The sequence below is a fragment of the Miniopterus natalensis genome, chromosome 20, assembly GCF_054644295.1.
Source record: "Miniopterus natalensis isolate mMinNat1 chromosome 20, mMinNat1.hap1, whole genome shotgun sequence".
In the NCBI taxonomy this organism is placed as follows: Eukaryota; Metazoa; Chordata; class Mammalia; order Chiroptera; family Miniopteridae; genus Miniopterus; species Miniopterus natalensis.
In genome coordinates this window covers 24,314,401-24,332,872 of record NC_142100.1, presented here as the reverse complement: position 1 = coordinate 24,332,872, position 18,472 = coordinate 24,314,401, and the positions used below count along the sequence as shown (strand labels likewise).

The 18,472-nt window shown below is 39.8% G+C and overlaps 2 protein-coding genes across 2 annotated transcripts in view; one reads left to right on the top strand and one right to left on the bottom strand.

Moving 5' to 3' along the window:
• Nucleotides 1-4,112: 4,112 nt before the first annotated feature.
• On the top strand, nt 4,113-6,581 carry LOC107529573 (disintegrin and metalloproteinase domain-containing protein 1a-like). The gene has a single exon (XM_087828798.1). It carries the CDS (start codon nt 4,113-4,115, stop codon nt 6,579-6,581), a length of 2,469 nt encoding a protein of 822 aa, XP_087684924.1.
• A 6,252-nt stretch (nt 6,582-12,833) lies between these two features.
• The window catches only part of TMEM116 (transmembrane protein 116), a 32,380-nt gene continuing 26,741 nt past the window's right edge, over nt 12,834-18,472 (bottom strand). The window contains exons 9-11 of the mRNA XM_016203083.2: nt 17,859-18,003; nt 17,204-17,277; nt 12,834-16,444 (exon numbers count right to left, since the gene is read on the bottom strand). Coding sequence (XP_016058569.2) covers nt 16,238-16,444; nt 17,204-17,277; nt 17,859-18,003 — 426 coding nt within the window. The 3' untranslated portion in view covers nt 12,834-16,237. The remainder of the gene's footprint in view (nt 16,445-17,203; nt 17,278-17,858; nt 18,004-18,472) is intronic.

Here is an 18,472-nt window from a genome sequence, read left to right as displayed (position 1 = left end):
ATGCCACTCTGAGATAGTACCTTTTATTTCCTAGTTAAATTGAGGTCTCAAGTACCTTATCACTAAACTATTTTACTCTTAGGGGAATCACGTGGAAATTTCTGCTTATTTGCATCATGTTACTGGACAACAACGGTCATAGAAGACCTCTTCAGAGTACTGCAAAAGAAAAGAACCCTGTGTTCACAGATAATGGATGCTAAGTTGGATAAATCCACAAAGAGAAATACAAGTTTAGAACAATAGAAAGGAATGAACTATAGCAGCACACAAACACCATAAGTAAATTTAAATACTCTGTGGAATAAAGAGGTAAACACTGCATTCATATGGATTCAGATGAAGTTAAGACATAAAATGAAAAGCATTTCCAAAATGTTAAAATAAGGTCCTCCAAAAATCACCTGCTCCATAAAAGCTGCTATAACACTAGCAAATATAGTCAATATCAACTTTTTTGGAAGTATGGAAATTAATCAATTCATAAAACCATCAGGTTTGTTCAGTTAAAAACTAAACAAAAACAATAAAACATCTGAATCATGGTAAGGGCAGCCAACTATGTGAAGTTTTAACTGCCCTATTCCTATAGCCTTCTCCTCAGGGCCCCACTAGCCTTGAAATACCACATCATCACAACTACAGTAGCTGTGAAGGCAGGCAGCCTAGTTTCCAGTGGAATGGGCAGAAAAGTTTGGAGCTCCCTCAAAAGCCCCATGGCAATAGAGTTCCTACTATATTACATGTCTGGCAGAAAATCCTCATTCACAGGACTTGTCTTGCTATAAAGCTCTAGAAAAAAACAACAGGTACAAGTTTCACAGCATTGGATCTAGCAAAGATTTCTCACATATGACACCAAAGGCACAGGCAACAAAAAACAAAATAGACAAAATGGAGTTCATAAAAAAAAATAAAAAAATTGTGCGACAAAAACCACTACAAACACCGTAAAAAGGCAACACAAAGAATGAGAGAAGATATTTGAAAAACACATATCAGGGAAGAGATTAATGTCCAGAATATACAGAGAACACCTAAGCCTCAACAACAGAAAATCCAATAACCTGATTCAAAAAGCAGGCAAAGGACTCAAATGAGCATTTCTTCAAAAAATGGTCTATAAGCAGAGGAAAAGACAATCGACATCACTAATCATTGGAGAAATGAAAATCAAATCTACAATAAGACCACCTCGCACCCATTAGGATGGCAACCGTCAAAAACCAAAACCAAAACCAAAACCCAACCCAGAAAATAACAAGTGTAGGAGAGGATATGAAGAGTATCGAAACCCTTGTGTACTGCTGGTGGGAATGTAAGAGGATCCAGTGCTGTGGAATACAGTATGACGGCTCCTCAAAAAATTGAAAATAGAATTACCATGCGGCCCATGGCTCAGTACATACCCAAAAGAATATAAAGCAGGGTCTTGAAGTTATATTTGTATGTCCATGTACATAGCAGTATTATTTACAACAACTAAAACATAAAGCAACTTAAGTGTCCATTGAAGAACGAATGGATGAGCAAAGATTGGTATGTACATGCAATGGAATATAGTCACTGTTAAAAAGAAGGGAAATTCTGCATTATGCTACAACATAAATGAACCTTCAGGACATTATGCTAGGTGAAATAAGCCAGTCACAGAAGATTATCACATGTAGGATTCCACGGCTATGAAGTGTCCTGAATAGACAAAATCATTGAGCTAGAGAGTAGAGTAGTGGTAGCCATGAGCTACAGGGAGGGGAGAGTGGGGAGGGACTGCTAACAGATACTGGAGTTTTGCTTGGGGGTGAGAAATGTTCTAAAATCGACTTGGTGGCAGTGGCATAATTTTCTGAACACACTACAAATCACTGAGATGTACACTTTAAAGGATGAATATTATGGTATGTGAATTATATCTCAAAAAAGGTGTGATTAAAAGGCAAATAAAATAAAATTACATTAATTTGGAGATGCATGTTTAGGAAGTAAATTGAGAAAGAAAAGTGACAAAGTAGCCACCACAAAAGACAGGGTCATGATTATCCGTGAAGCAGGAAGACCTGTGATTGGCAATGGCACTTTGGTGACGTCTATGGAGCTAAAACTGTTATTACTTGATCAGAGTTGTATTTACACAGCTCTCTCGCTCCTCTCTCTCCCTGTCTCTCCCCGCTCTCAAATATTCATAACATAAAATTAACAGTATTTACCACTTCTAAGTGTGCAGTTCAGAAGCATTAGGTGCATTTACACTGTTGTGCAACCATCGTCACCACCCACTGGGAGCTTTCTCATCGCCCAAACTGAGACTCTGTCTTCATTAAACAGCCCTATCACTCTTCCCAGCTCCTGTACCCTCCGTTTCACTTCCTGTCTCTCTGGACTTGACTACTCGAGGAACCTCATATAAATTAAGTCAGAGCGCATCTGTCCTTTTGTGTGTGGCTGAGCTGTTCTCTTTTAAATAATTTACTAAAAAGCATTTATGTTTTACTCACATTTTATGACTGTGCTATGATTCAAAATTTAGATTTCAGAAAAGAAAAAAGTAGTGACGCAAATTGGAACACAATGCATATATACTTTCAAAGAGGTTCATTCTGTATGAAACAGGAGAAATTGGATGGCGACAGGAGAGTGATGTGGGCTGAGAGTGATGGTTTGACAAAGATGAAACATTACAGCATATAATGAGACTGGATCCAAAGGACAAACAGATGTTTCAGATATAAAAGACAGAAGGGACACTTGGAAAAGTGAAGTCCATGAGAAACTGAAAGGGAAGTAGGAGGATTGGCCTTAGACTGGAGTATGGACAGTTCATCCACCAGAGTCAGAGGAAAACTTAGATACAGGTGGACTCATGTGGTGTCTACATGGGAAAGTATTCTTGATTGCTTTTATTTTTCTCAAGTGCAATATGACGCACGAAGACATTAGGAGAGTGAGCTGACCAGCAAAATGTAGGAAGAGGGAGGTACATTTTGAGGTCATGAATGCCCCATTCGTCAGCATCGCTGTGGGTGTTTCTAGGGACACTTTCAGCCTTTCGGAGCAGGCATGAAGCAAGCACAAACACATTAACATACAACAGATGAGACGTCACAGCACCCTTACCTGGGAGTCATTTATTCATTCAAGAACTAATTCTAATTCACCTACTCTTGAACCTGGGCACGTCAGGATGAACAAACAGAAGTGGGCACTGGACACATGTAGGTCATTTTCTAACACAGGGGAGACTTCTGGGATACTGGCATCATTTTAGGATACCAGTATGTCAGGGCCATCCAGAGAGGGGTGTGGACCTGGACTTATCAGCCAACGTGCCCATGAAAATCACACATATGGGAAGACTGCTCTGTTGGCATCTCCCATGCACATTTTTGGACAGAATTATAAACAGAACTCGAGCGCCTGAATTTTGATGCTGTAAAAAAATAGGAGTCTTGTCCCTTGCCCCATGGTCACAAGCCCATTTGGGTCTACCTTGCGGCACAGGGCAACCACCCCCTTGCCTTATCTAACAGTCTGGCCTGTGAGATGTACATATCACTATAAAGCCTCACTGAGGGATCAAGAACATCGTGAGTTGTGATGCCCATGTGTTACAGAGCAAGAGTTTTAGAAGAGGGGCAAAGGGCAATGGAGTGTGCCCACCAATGATCTCCAAGCCCCCTGGTCTGGAACATTAGGAGTTGGCAGAGCAACGGACACAGGAGGGGTGGGGGAGGGGCGAGATGTTAGAGTGGCACAGTTGAGGAAGGCAGGGGGGTTTTCTTTCCTCTCTCAAGGTACAAACCTGCATTTTAGAGTTTGCAGCCCTTCTTTGTGATTACATCACCACAGTATCAAAAGGACTTTAGCCAAGGATCACTGAGGCCAATGCTGTGGAAGGAAGCCACAAAAAGGACACTATCCTCAGGATAACAGATCAGAGAGACTAAAAAGGACACAGCCAGAGGTAGGCAGTTGTTCTCAGGAGTAGGCAGTAGCCACCCTTTATGCAGCCAGCATACACCTGGAGCTAATCCCTGTGACTAAGGGTCTGTGTGTCAAGGAGAGCTGCTGCTGATGGACACGGGCCCTGCATCAGCCACTGACTGACTAGGGCCATGTCAGTGGGCACCTCTGTGAGAGAGACGGCCTCCTCCTTTCCTTCTCTACAGAAGAAACAAGTGGTTATATATGAGACTAGCAGAGTGCTACAGACTTGGGCCCCCCAGATGAAGGGCTTGAGGCTGGTACTGGTGCGAGCGTCTTCACGTGTCAGGTTGGTGATCATGCTGGTGTTGGTACTGAGTTTCCTGCCCAGCTTGTACTGTGACCTGGGATCAGTATATTACTCATCCTATGAAACAGTCATCCCCAAGGCTCTGACAGTTGAGGGAAGGGAAGGCCCAGTGGAAAGGGCATCTTATGTGATATTTATGCAGGGCCAGGAACAGCTGATCCACCTGAAGGTGAAGAGAGACTATTTTATCAATAACTTTCCAGTCTTCAGCTACCACAATGGCATCCTGGGACAAGAAATGCCTTTCATCTCACATGACTGTCACTATGAAGGCTACATAGAAGGAGTCCCAGGTTCTTTTGTCTCTGTCAATGCCTGTTCAGGCCTCAGGGGCATCCTGATTAAGGAGGGAAAATCCTATCGCATTGAGCCCCTGGACTCTTCAAAAGAGTTTGAACATGTGTTGTACACCATGGCACATCAGGCTCCAGTCTCCTGCAGTGTCACTTCCAAAGACAGTCAAGTGGTGTCCACCAGCCAGCAACAAGGGAGCAGTAAGCCTCGTGGCCTACAGGCGATGTCCTACTTGTGGTCACTGATCAAGTACGTGGAGATGTTTGTCGTGGTCAACAACCAGCGGTTCCAAATGTGGGGCAGTAACATCAATGAGACGGTCCAGAGAGTAATGGACATCATTGCCCTGGCCAACAGCTTCACTAGGGGAATAAACACAGAGGTGGTGCTGGCTGGAATGGAGATCTGGACCGAGGGGGACCTCATAGAGGTCCCAGTGGACCTGCAAGTTACACTCAGGAATTTCAACAGCTGGAGACAAGAGAAGCTCCTCCATCGTGTGAAGCATGATGTTGCCCACATGATTGTTGGACAGCATCCTGAACAGGGTATGGGACAGGCGTTTCTCAATGGTGCCTGTTCAAGTGGTTTTGCAGCAGCTGTTGAATCCTTCCATCATGAAGACGTCCTCCTGTTTGCAGGGCTCCTGGTCCATGAGCTTGGGCACAACTTGGGTATTCAGCACGACCACTCGGCCTGCATTTGTAAAGATAAACACCTCTGCCTCATGCATGAAAATATCACTAAAGAAAGTGGCTTCAGCAACTGTAGCTCTGACTACTTCTACCAGTTCCTCCTGGAACACAGAGGGGCCTGTCTATTTAATAACCCTCAGCACAAAGGCCTCTTGACTTTGCCGTTGTGTGGTAATAATGTGTTGGAGGACAACGAGCAGTGTGACTGTGGTCCTGATTGTGCCAATAACCCATGCTGTGACTCAGCATGCAAGCTGAAGGGTGATGCAAAGTGTAGTCCTGGACCTTGTTGTAATTTTAATTGCACAATTGCATTAAAGGGCACCAACTGTCGTCCTGTTACTAACGATTGTGACCTCCCAGAGTATTGTGATGGTACCTCTACAGACTGCCCCAAAAACAGCTATAAGCAAGATGGTACACCATGTAGTACTTATTACTGTGTAGGTGGTGTGTGCATGACCCCTGATTATCAGTGCCAACAAGTGTTCGGGAGCTCTGCAAAGTCTGCTCCTCATGACTGTTATAAGCTCATGAATGGCAAAGGGAACCGGTTTGGAAACTGTGGCGTAGTCCATGGTAGTAACCCAGGATATGTTCAGTGTACAACGGAGAATATGATGTGTGGGAAACTTATATGTACAAGTATTCAAGTGGTGAAATACATCAAACCCTATCATACAATGATCCAAATTCCTACTCAAAGTGATTACTGTTGGAGCTTGGATTTCTACAATAGTTCTTATGTCTTTGATAACTCAAAAGTGAACTTTGGTACAAGTTGTGGTAATGAAAAAATCTGCTCCAATAACTCCTGTGCTAATTCTGGTCTGTTGGGGTATGACTGCAATCCAGGGGATAAGTGTAACGGGAAAGGAGTTTGCAATAATTTAAAGAACTGCCATTGTAAGGCTGGCTATGCACCCCCTGACTGCAAAAACATAGGTTTCGGGGGTAGTGTGGATAGTGGTACCCCTCCTAAGGACCCGGTTAAGCCACAGGATGCTGAAAGTGAGAGCCACACTGTCAAAAATGAGGGCATCTTAGACAACGTGCTCTTATCATCCGTAATATTTTTCCTCATTGCATTAGCCATCTTAATGATTTGCATGTGCATCCTCTGTGGAGGTACAAAAGGAGAACCACCACCACCAGAAGAAAAGCCAATGGAGATACCTCCAGAAGAAGGAGGGGAGGAAGGAGGAGAGGAAGAGGGAGAGGAAGAGGAAGAGGAAGAGGAAGAGGAGGAGGAGGAGGAAGAGGAGGAGGAGGAAGAGGAAGAGGAAGAATCAGAGGCATAAAACATGTAGCGGGAGGAAGCAGCCAAATACATGGCACAACTCAAGCACCAAGCAGGAAGTTGCGGTTCAGCAACACACACGTGCAGTGGGAAGTGATAGCTCCACAGCTCTGACTAGGATTACAGTCCACGAAAATAAACTAATGTGCGAAGAGGTGTACTCTTCCTCTTATTATTCATTTTAGTAATTTAAGGCTTTATTTATTTGCTATATTAAACATTTTACTACTTTTGCCTTCTCACATTTCACTTGGACTCTTCCCATACATCTTCCGACATCGATGTCTCGTCTTAGGCTAATCTCTGCAATCACCAGAAATGTTTCCAGGATGTGCCATCTTTCAACTAAGTTGTCTGACATATACTACTACAAGTGCCTGCATTTATTGCTGTCGCTTGGATTTTTATTTCAAGTAGCAACTACCTATTATATGAGGACAGTTGCTTAAGTGACCGATTGTTCTAATATGTCCTATAAATGTGCATTCGTGAAATGAGTTTTTAAATCAAAAATAAAAATAAAACCCTATTCAGGTTAGACATCTCTTCAGATTCTATGTGGTGAGTCTATTTTGTTCTTGGACTCTGTGAGAGGGACTGTATCTGATAAAGCAGAAGACTCTCATTGTCCCAGGGATAAGAAGCCAGTGTTAGAGTCATCCACCTTTTCAAATCTGGCAGACGTGGAACATGATTTATGTATATTAAAGTTATTACTCTGGTATTTCCAGACCCTTCTTTTGGCCATAATCCCTTTTTACCTACAAAATTTCCTTTTCTTCTAGAGCAGCTTTCATAGCCCTTCCTCTTTACTATTTATCCTGGGATAAATTTCAGTCATCCAGATATCTCATGTTTGATTAACATCAGCTAGAGTTAGGAAACTAAATTTATACTAATTTTATAACAGTATAGAGGCTGAAACTAAAATTTTGTCTTTTCTGTTTTTCTTTTATTTATTGAAATTAATAACTTGTTGACTAATATCAAAAGGAACCTCTCCAATTATGGGTAACAGAGCTTCGGAAGTTGTAGATACTTCTCTGTGTCGAGAGCACAAAGCAAGTATAAAATTGTCATTATCCATTATATGCCAGGAACTGTGTTACAGACTTTACATTCATTGTCTTAATTCAATTCTCCCAAATATGAAACCACCATCGTGTACATGATGAAACAGACCAAAGAGAATTCCAGTAAGTTGTAGAACTGGCATGTCTCCCAAGGCATGACTCAATCTGCATTCTCCACTACCTTATGGGCCTTTTCCTTCAGTAAAAAGTGATGAGAAAGATAATGTGTCCTTAATTCACCATTATGAATCCTCAACCTATGTAGTCACTATTGGTAAAAATGCACTTTCTTCTATTACATGCTGGCATCCTGGAGTGCCGGGCTGCCATCTTAATCAGAACTGTGGGCCCAGCACATTGTAGATGCTTAATAAATGTTTACCAAGTAAATGATTTAACCAGAGCTGGCCTTAAAATATAGGGCTAGATTCATTTCTTGGGCAATATGCTTCTTGGCACTACTTAACACAACTAAAATCTTGCTCAGGTACAATAATGCTAAATATTTATAAACAGTCAAGTAAGTAGTAAAAACTTTATAAAACCTCAAGCTCCAGTGAATGACAGACTATGGTAAGGGAGGGGCCAGTTTCAATGTGGGCCGGAGTGAACAGATATAACTCAGCATGTTAAATCTCCATGTTCAACGGTCAGCATTTTCTATAAAGCTCAAGGGAAAATAGTTCATTCTGCATTGTGTGTGACTATCTCTAGGAAGTATATCATTTCACCCGATTCTTCTCCCCCATTATATTTGGGGGATTCTGAAGAATGCTGACACATTGTAATAATCTGTTGGTAGTCATTTGTGACCCAGTTAGCTGCTCCCAAAAGAACTCTGATGGTGATTTATTGCTATCCTTTACCTGCCTTCCCTGGGTGGTTATTGTCCTTTCTGTGCTGCCTCAAGCCATCAGAGACCCATTCAGTCCCTTCCCTTAGTTCCTCAAAGCAGAGCCAAGCAGGCTCTAGATTTTTACCCAGATTTCGGGGAAATTATAGCGTAGAAAGAACACATTGAGATGTTGCCAATATTAAGGTTCCTGGAGCCCAGAGATGTGACATGCTCTGTTGGGGGACTTGGGTAGGCCATTCCTCTCCTTTGAACTGATCTGACATCCTTTGTTGTTTCTGTAGAAATACTTTTTGGAATATCCTCATAGCATAAAATTAGAATCTATTCTCTGGGGCCCAGTGAAAGAGAAAATTTTTTAAAATAGTAATTTACTGAAAACCCAGATCACATAATCATAACCTCATATGGATATAATCATGTCCACAATGAAGACAAAGCATATATATATATATATATATATATATATATATATATTAACCCCTTATCAGATATATGATTGAAAAATATTTTCTCATATTCAGTAGGTTGCCTTTTCATTATGTTGGTTTCCTTTGCTGTACAGAAGCTTTTTAGTTTGACATAGTTCCACTTATTTATTTTTGCTTTTGTTGCCTTTGTGTTTGGTGTCAAATCCAAAAAATCATTGCCAGGACTGATGTCAAGGAGCTTACCACCTATGTTTTCCTCTAAAAGTTTTATGGTTTCTGGTCTTACATTCAAGTCTTTAATTCATTTCGAGTTAATTTTTGTGTATGGTATAAGATAGTGGTCCAGGTTCATTCTTTTGCATGTGGCTGTCCAGTTTTCCCAACACAATTTATTGAAGAAACTGTCTCTTCCCCATTGTATTTTCTTGGTTCTTTTGTTGTAAATTAATTGTCGATATATGTGTGGCCTTATTTCTGGGCTCTCCATTCTGTTCCATTGATCTAAATGTCTGTTTTTATGCCAGTACCATATTGGTTTTCTTAAAATTTTTATTTATTTATTTATTTATTGAGAGGAGAAGGGAAAGAGGAAAACACCAATTTGTTGTTCCACTTATTTATGCATTTACTGGTTGATTCTTTTATTCTTTTTTTAAAATTTATTTTTCTTGCCCTGGCCAGTTTGGCTCAGTGGTCGGAGCATCGGCCTGTAGACTGAAAGGTCCCGGGTTCGATTCTGGCCAAGGGCATGTACCTCGGTTGCAGGCTTGAGCCTCGGCCCTGGTTGGGGCTCATGCAGTAGTCAAACAATTGATAACATCAATGTTTCTCTCTCTCTCTCTTTCTCTCTCTCCGTCCCTTCCACTCTCTGAAAAGCAATGGAAAAAATATCATTGGGTGAGAATTAAACAAAAAAAAATTTCTTTTTTTGCCTTTTTTCTTTCCGTTTTCTCTATTTTATTTATTTTTTTAATACACTGGTTGATTCTTGTATGTGCCGATAGGGGATCAAATCAGTAACCTTCAAGTATCAGGACCATGCTCTAACCAACTGAGCTACCCAGCGAGGTCCCATACTGTGCGTTTGTGTGTGTTTTTGTTTTTGCTTTTTAAAAATATGTCTTTATTGATTTCAGAGAGAGGAAGGGAGAGGGAGAGAAACAGAAATATCAATGATGAGAGAGTAACTGATCGGCTGTACGCCCCCCCACCGGGAATCGAGCCCACAACCCCGGCATGTGCCCTGACCAGGAATCGAACCACTATCTCCTGGATCCTAGATCAGTGCTCAACCACTGAGCCATGCTGGCCGGGCTATACTATTTTGATTGCATAGCTTTGTAATATAGTTAGAAACCAGAAAATGTGGTGCTTCCAGCTTTGCTCTTTCTCAAGATTACTTTGGCTACTTGGTATCTTTTCTGGTTCCACACATATTTCAGGATTGTCTGTCATTTTCATGAAAATATCACTAGAATTTTGATAGGGTTCATAATGAATCTGTAGACTTTTTAGGGAAGTATGAATATTTTAACAATATTCTTTCAACCCATGAGAATAAAATGTCTTTTCACTTACTTGTGTCTTCAATTTCTTTCTATAATGTCTTAGAGTTTCCAGTGCACAGGTCTTTCACAACCTTGGTTAAATTTATTCCCAGTTCTCTTATTCCTTTGGACGCAGTTGTAAACGGGGCTGTTTTCTTAATTTCTTTTTCCAACAGTTTGTCATTAGTGTACAGAAATGCCACATTTTTATATTAATTTTGTGTCCTGCAACTTAACTAAATTTGTTTATCAGTTTTAGTTTATTGACTTTAGCAGTTTTTTTGCTGGAGTCTTTAGGATTTTCTGTATATAATATCACATCATCTGAAGTAGAGATAGTTTTACTTCTTCCTTCCCAATTGGGGTGCCTTTTATTTCTTTTTCTTGCCTAAATGCTCTGGCTAGGACTTCCAATACTGTGTTGAATAAAAATGGTAACAGCAGACGTCCTTGTCTTGTTCCTGATAGTTGTGAGTTCAAACTTCATTCTTGAGTAGAATTTTGTCATTTTGTGTGGGGTGTGGACCAAAAGTCTCACTGAAGTATTTTGTTTTTCCTTAATCCTTACCCGATAATATGTTTTTACTGATTTTAGAGAGAGAGGAAGGTAGAGAGAGAAACATCAATGTGAGAGAAAAACATTGATCAGTTGCCTCCCATACATATCCTGGCCGGGGATAGAACCCACAACCTAGGTATATGCTGACTGGGAAACAAACCCACAACCTTTTGGTGCACAGGACGGCGCTCTAACTAACCAAGCCACCTGGCCAGGACTGAAGTGCTTTCTTAAAAAAAAAAGCAATTTTCAATGAAAGTGCTGAACTTTAAAAATAATTTTTCACCCTGCTTTTAGACATAAAGCTGCCAACTTTTCTGAGCTCCTTTACTACACGCCCCTCCTATTATATACGTATCATGGCTCCAGGTGATTACTCTGCAATGGGAAGAAGAATCACCCATAACTCTACCCATAAATATGCACCTTATGTACTATTATGGAAAATCTTTCTACTTCCAGAGTCTGTTGGGGAGAAAAGCAGTGAAACACTTTGACCTCGACTTTACCTATGAGATAGATCCTTGCCTGGGAGTGATTTATTCATTCAGTAAGTAATTCTAGCCTGGCCGACGTTGAGCATCAACCTATGATCCCAGATCGCGGGTTAGATTCCCAGTGAGGGCACACTCCTGAGTTGCAGGCTCAATCCCCAGTAGGGGGCGTGCAGTAGACAGCTGATCAATGACTCTCATCATTGATATTTCTCTCTCTCGCCCTTCCTCTCTCTGAAATCAATAAAGATATATATTTTAAAAAATAAAATAATTGTATTTCATCTACTCTTGAACCTGGGCATATAAGGATGAACAAATAGAAGTGGGCACTGGCCACAGGTAGGTCATTTTCTAACACAGGGGAGACTTTTGGGATACCTAGTCTTCAACTGGCATCATTTTAGGATACCAATATGTAAGGGCCATCCAGAGAAGCGTGTGGGCCTGGAGTTACCAGCCAATGTGCCCAAGAAAAATCACACATAAGAGAAGAATGTTCTGCTGCCATCTCCCATACACGTTTTTTGACAGTGTTATAAACAGAACAGCTTTTCATGTGCTTATCTGCCATTCACATATCCTCTGCAGTGAAATGTCTCTTCATGTCTTTTGCTCATTTTCTAATTGGATTGTTTGCTTTGATAATGTTGAGTAGTGACAGTTCTTAATATATTCTAGGTATAAGTTTCTTTATCAGATAAGTGGCTTGCAAATATTTTCTCCCTGTCTATAGTTTGTCTTTTCATCCTTTTAACAAAGTCATTCAGGAAGCAAGAGTTTTACTTTTGATTCAATCCAATTTATGGATATTTTCTTTTATGGATCATGTTTTTGGTGTCATGTTTAAGAATTCTTTACCAAGCCTTAGCTTCTGAAGATGTTCTATGCTTTCTTCTAAAAAGTTTTATAGTTTTATATTTTACAGTTAAATTTATTAACTATTTTGAGGTGATTTTTGTATAAAGTGTAAGGTTTAGGTTGAGGTTCATTTTTGTTAAACTATGTATCCCCCATTTTCCAGCACCATTCAGTGAAAAGACTGTCCTTTCTCCATGCAATTTTTTTTGCCCTTTTGTCAAAAATTTGTTGGCCATACACGTGTGCATTGTTTCTGCGTTCTCTATTCTGTTTCATTGACCTATGTGTCTACCCCATAACCAATACTACAGCCTTGAAACTGAATAGAGTGGTTCCTTCCATGTTATTCTTTTCCAAAATTATTTTAACTATTCTAGTTCCTTGCCTTTTAGAAAATTTATATTCACAATAAATATTTCACAATATACACATATATCAAATTATCAGGTTGTACACTTTAAATATATATTTTATTTGTGAATTCTACCTCAATGAAGATGGGAGGGGGAATTGAGGAGAAAAAAAGAACAAAACTTTGATTAAAAAAAGAAAAGATATAAACAGACAATTACGTAAAAATATAAAAATGGCCCTTAAACATATTAAAATATGTTCAAATTTATTCAGAATTAGAAAAATACAAATTATGCAACACTGAGATGCCATTTTCACCTACCAGTTTGGTGAAAATTAAAATGTGTGGCATGGCAACATATCCTGTGGCTTAGACTGTGGAGGAACAGGCACTCCAATACATTGCTAGTCGGAATGCAAACTGGCCAAACCCTTCCGAAGGGGAATTTGGTAATATCAAACAAAGCTACATATGCAGTTAGCATGCCTTCCCATTTCTAGAAATTTGCCTCCAAAAAATACATATATGCAAGATTATTTGTTGATGCATGTGTGTAATTTCAAAATAATGTAAACAACTAAAAGCACATACACAGGAGACTGACCGAATAAATTTAGGTAAATCCACAAAATGGAGTACTATGCAGCTGTAAAAAAGAATAAGACAGATCTCTATAAACTTATATGGAGTGATTTATAAGATGTATATTTAAGTTTAAAAAGGAAAGTGTAAAATGTCATGCTATATTTACATAAGAAGGCATAAAAGAAATATACATGTACCTACTAATTTGCAGTAAGAAATACAGAAAAACCAACTACTATTGAGATTGGCGAGTACAATCTGAACGGCAAGAATGAGGACACGGGGACAGGTTAAAGGCTCAAGGACGTGTACTTGGAGTACATTTTTTTGGTATAGAACTGACTTTTAGAATCATGGTAACATTTTACAAGCCAAAAGGAAATACAAGTAGTAATATAGGGTCTAACTATAAAAAAAATGAGTAATATAACCACACTGAATATACTGGTCTAGATGGAAAAATACTAACTTAAATTATTTTGAAGAACATTATTTTGATCTCATACTGCAAGACTAAAGACAAAAATAACTGAACACAAACATTGTTCTCTAGTTCATATATTTGCTTTTTACAGAGGCAGGGTTAGTTATTATAAAAATAATTTATATGTATTCCAGGACTGAGCAAATAAATAAACATACTTTGAACAATGGGGGAACAAGGAAAAGGACTGGAGGTTTGAAATGGGTTGTATGGTACAGAGTAGGAAATGGTGCAAAAGGCATTGGACAGCAGAGGCATGTGACCTACCCAGAGATCCACAAACCTCTGCTCTGGAACCGTTAGCTTCAATGACTCAAAACAATGACAGATGACAGAGAAGGCTGTTCCATGGGAACAGGGACTGAGGGAAGGTAGTTATGCATTTTTTTCTTTTCTCGGGGCTCAATTCTGGTTCAGAGTACTGGCTGGACCTCTGAAAGTTTCCTTTCCTTGGTATACCCCCTCTATAAAGATAGCAGGGGAGCACAGCTAAGGAACACTAAAACTTTTGTTTTTAGAGGGAGATAGCAAAGTAAGGACATTCCTAAAGAAAGAGAGCACAACAGGAATAGGAAGAGAGGCAGCTAAAAGGCAGGTGTCATCATATAATACTCAGGTGGGAGCAACTGTCCTTCTGGCATGCAGCACAGCTTTGACGTTTGGCTAAACGACTGTGTCATAGAGTGATCTGGGTCCCAGGGAAGGCAAATGAGAGACAGAGGTCTGGGATCACTAGCTATTTCACTTGGGCCATGACAATGACAATCCCAGTTAGTTACTTTGCCTCCCTCCCTGACCTTTCTTCTATGAAATCAAATGGTCATGGATAAGATTTTAAGTGATTTTTCTTCCATAACTCCCCAGGTGGGATGCTTGAGAATGGGCCCTTCCCATACTAAGCTACATGTCATCTTACTGCTGGGAGTCACTATGCTTCAAGGGATGCGCCTTTATTAGGAGATAGTCACCCCTAGGAACCTAATGATACTCAGAGAACTGAAAGAAAAAGCAGAAAATGTGGCCTATAACCTGCTCATACAAGGAAAATGGCATATTATTAATTTGAAGCAAAAAAGGATTATTTGTCAAGAACTTCCCTATATACACACTTCAAAACGGGAACCTGGGCTGGATATGCCTTAATTCAGGATGACTGGGTATTCAGAGGGTGACCTGGATTCTCTTGTGACTATCAGCATTTGCTCAGGGTTAATGAGAATCCTGACTTTACATGGCACTCTTTCACATCAAGCGTACTTGAACATGTGATTTATAGCCTATCTTTAAAATCAGGTGAGTCTTATGCAGTCAGGGGAGATAAAAATGATGAGCTCTTAACCACTTCACAACTTCAGAGCAGAATAGAACCCTCCTTAGTTACTATGCCCTATATGTGGACACTTCTCAAGTATGTAGAAATAGTTATTGTCGTTGACAATAAGCGATTCCAAATAACAGTGTTACTAAGACAACACAGATTATAACAGATTCCCATGCCCTGGTCAATAGGCACATGAAGGAGTTAAATGTGAAAGCAGTATTTATCAGATTACACATATGGACAGAGAGAAACCTACTGAAAATCTTCCTGACTAAGCAGGAAATACTTCTAAATTTTGACTCCTGGAGAGACTGGCATCTTTTGAGAAGGATGAAACATGATGTTGCTCATATGCTTAATGGCCAAAGTCTTGGGAAGTACCAGGGCTATGCATTTCTCAGTGATATCTGCACTGCTTAGAATGCAATCAGTCTTGAATCTTTCTCTCATGAAGATATGCTGCATTATGCAGTTCTCATGGCTCATGAGCTTGGCCGCATCTTGAGAATGAAACATGACCATGTGGCCTGCAAATGCCATGAGACTAGAATGTGGTATATCTGAGGATCCCACTGTCACTTTTTTGATAGTTGTTGTCCTTGCTTATTCTGAGTTTCCAAACCTCTTCAAAGAACAGAAACCCAGAACTTTCTTTGTCCAACCTCAGAGATAGTAATAGCAATGACGAGATCTGAGCAAACTGTTGCATGCCACCCTACTTCACCTGCAACCATAGAGTAGAAAGCCTGGAAATGGCATGTATAAATAATAAACTGGAATTATTTTTTTTCTAGAAAAGACTTAGACAAATCTAATATTCATTGAGGTAATGAGACCATCTCTTAGATGGAAAGTGGCTTCATCTCCTTGAACAAATCACCAGTGAATCTAAAAATAATGAAAATCACCAGTGAATCTGAAAATAATGAAAAGATCCTGCCCAATTCACCTAGAATGGCTACTAACCACGACACTATATTTCCTTTCATTTCCATAGTTTAAGGCATGGTTACAAAAGACTAAAGATGTTCCCCAGCACTTTCCCCAATCTCTTAGTGTGGAATCACTCGTTCCTGTATTCCGGTATTATAGTTTCAAAGAGTAGTGGAGGTGCTGGAAGCAAAAGCAAAGGTAGACTCCAATGGATCTAGGCCCCTGCTATAGAATCTCTTCTGTGAGCATAATAATGGTGTCTGGGTGTCTGCATCACGTCGAGTCTCTTGCTTTAGTTGAAAGAACTTGTACTGTGTCCATCCATATAACCCGGAGTTGAGCAGGCCCTGGGATGATGTTGTTAGAGCCTGGAGGAGATGAAGGGGTGATGGAGCCCATCCTTCAGGTTTTCAAAGATCCAGGGAACAGTTCCCATTCCCCTTATTTATAAAGCACTATTATATTTCCTCTATCTCATACATCAAGATCTGGTGTCAGTTTTTAATATCTTTCTAGCTCTCCTGAACTCACCCTTCACACTGTACCTTGTCATGGATGATTGAGAGAGTTGGTCATATTTCTCAGTGTTTCTATCAGGACAATAAAGTGGTTTCAAGCCCCTCCTTATTGGCCCATTTCCAGGTTAGGTTTGAGAAAACTGTCCTATTAGCATAGTCAGCCCCAAAAGCCTTCTTAAATTTGATGGAGGAGAAGAGAATAATTCCATTTCATTACTACTCCCTCCCACTCACCTAGAATAGCTAATTTATCCCATTCAATTCACTCTGGATGGGAGAGAATCATGTCACTATTAGTGCTTCATAAGAACATTTGATGGTAGATCCTGTTTTTTTTACTCATCCCTTAAAAACACATCAATAAAATGAAGTTGACCAGACATACATATGCTCTGAAATGCATGGGACCATTTTCACAAAAGTGTCTACCACATCTGTGAGGAAAATTTCACATTATTCATAAGTAAATATAAATAATATATTTTATCTTTTGCTATGCAGAAATAAATACCCTGAGGGAGAAAAAGTTGTGCTTACAGAGTAATGGAAGTATAAGAGAATAGGACAGGAGGGTGTGAGAACAGAGATGCTAGATGTTGAAGGTGTTACCTGAAGAACATAGAGGGCCATATGAAGCTTGGTGTCCTGTGGTTTGATCAGCTTTATGATCACCAAAATGACAGCTGTGAAAACACAAAATATAAATCCTGTGGTCATCCCTGGCTGCCTGAGCATAAAATTCTTCAGTATACATGCCTAAGCATTGTTAAAATGGAAGCTACAGGCATAATGAAGACCAGCAGTGAGATTAAGCAGTTATATAAACCACTGGGCTTTGGGTCTCCAATTTTTACTCCTTACTGATTAAACTTTGCAGATTATTAGTGGAGCAATGGTGGCAAGACATACTATAGAAAGATAGTTAGTTACACTTTTAACATTTTTGAGTTTACCAAGCTCTTTCATAAACATTACCCAATCTGATCTTCACTACAACTTTATGTAGCAGGAAAGACAGGTATTAATATCTGTTAGGACATTTCCTCTCATAGCAGGTTGCATCTCATGTCTAATGATCTTAACTTCCAAAACATAAGAAGTTGTTAAGGAGGTTGAGGAAAACTGGGAAATACGAGTGGGAACAACTTGAATTTTAAAAGATGGACAGGAATTTGCTGTCATCCTTCTTGGTGAGACAACTCTGCTTGATCAGAACCCAATAGTGCCCTCTTCATTGCCCAGCTCTTTCCATTAAGATACCCACCTGGGCCCCAGCAGCAAAAGAAGGCCACTGGGTAGATGCGCACTCGCTGCTCCACAATATGAATCACTGCCCACTGTTCACTTCCCAGAAAGCCAGTTGATTTCACAAACTTCTTATACAGTGTCTGGGCTTGGATGAGTAAGACCTAGACATGGGTATAGCAGTGAGTAGTTTGTCCAAGGCTTAGTAACTTCCCAGGTCTATCCTCCTAAATTTTAGAGGGATCATTCACTTAGGATCTAACAGCAGGAAAGGACTATTCCTCTGTCTTTACAGAAAATTGTCTTCAGAATGAATTTTGCTTGGCTAGGGAAATGGACAGATATTAGCCAAACTTGTGGTTACCATGTTCAAAACATGAACCTTAACATCAACCCTCAGGATTTTTTTTCTCACGAAGGCTGATCAAAATATGCATAAGAAGTTAAAATTAAAATCTAACCTGGTGAGATTAGATATAAAAATCTAACCTGGTCTGGTTAGATTTTAAAAACTTTATTAGAGATTGAGTTAGAAAGTGTTCTATGCTTAATATCCTTAAAATAAATACTTTAGCACTGTAACTGAGCTTAAATTTTCAACTCTAAGAGGAAAAAAAAAGTGTTTTCTTGCCC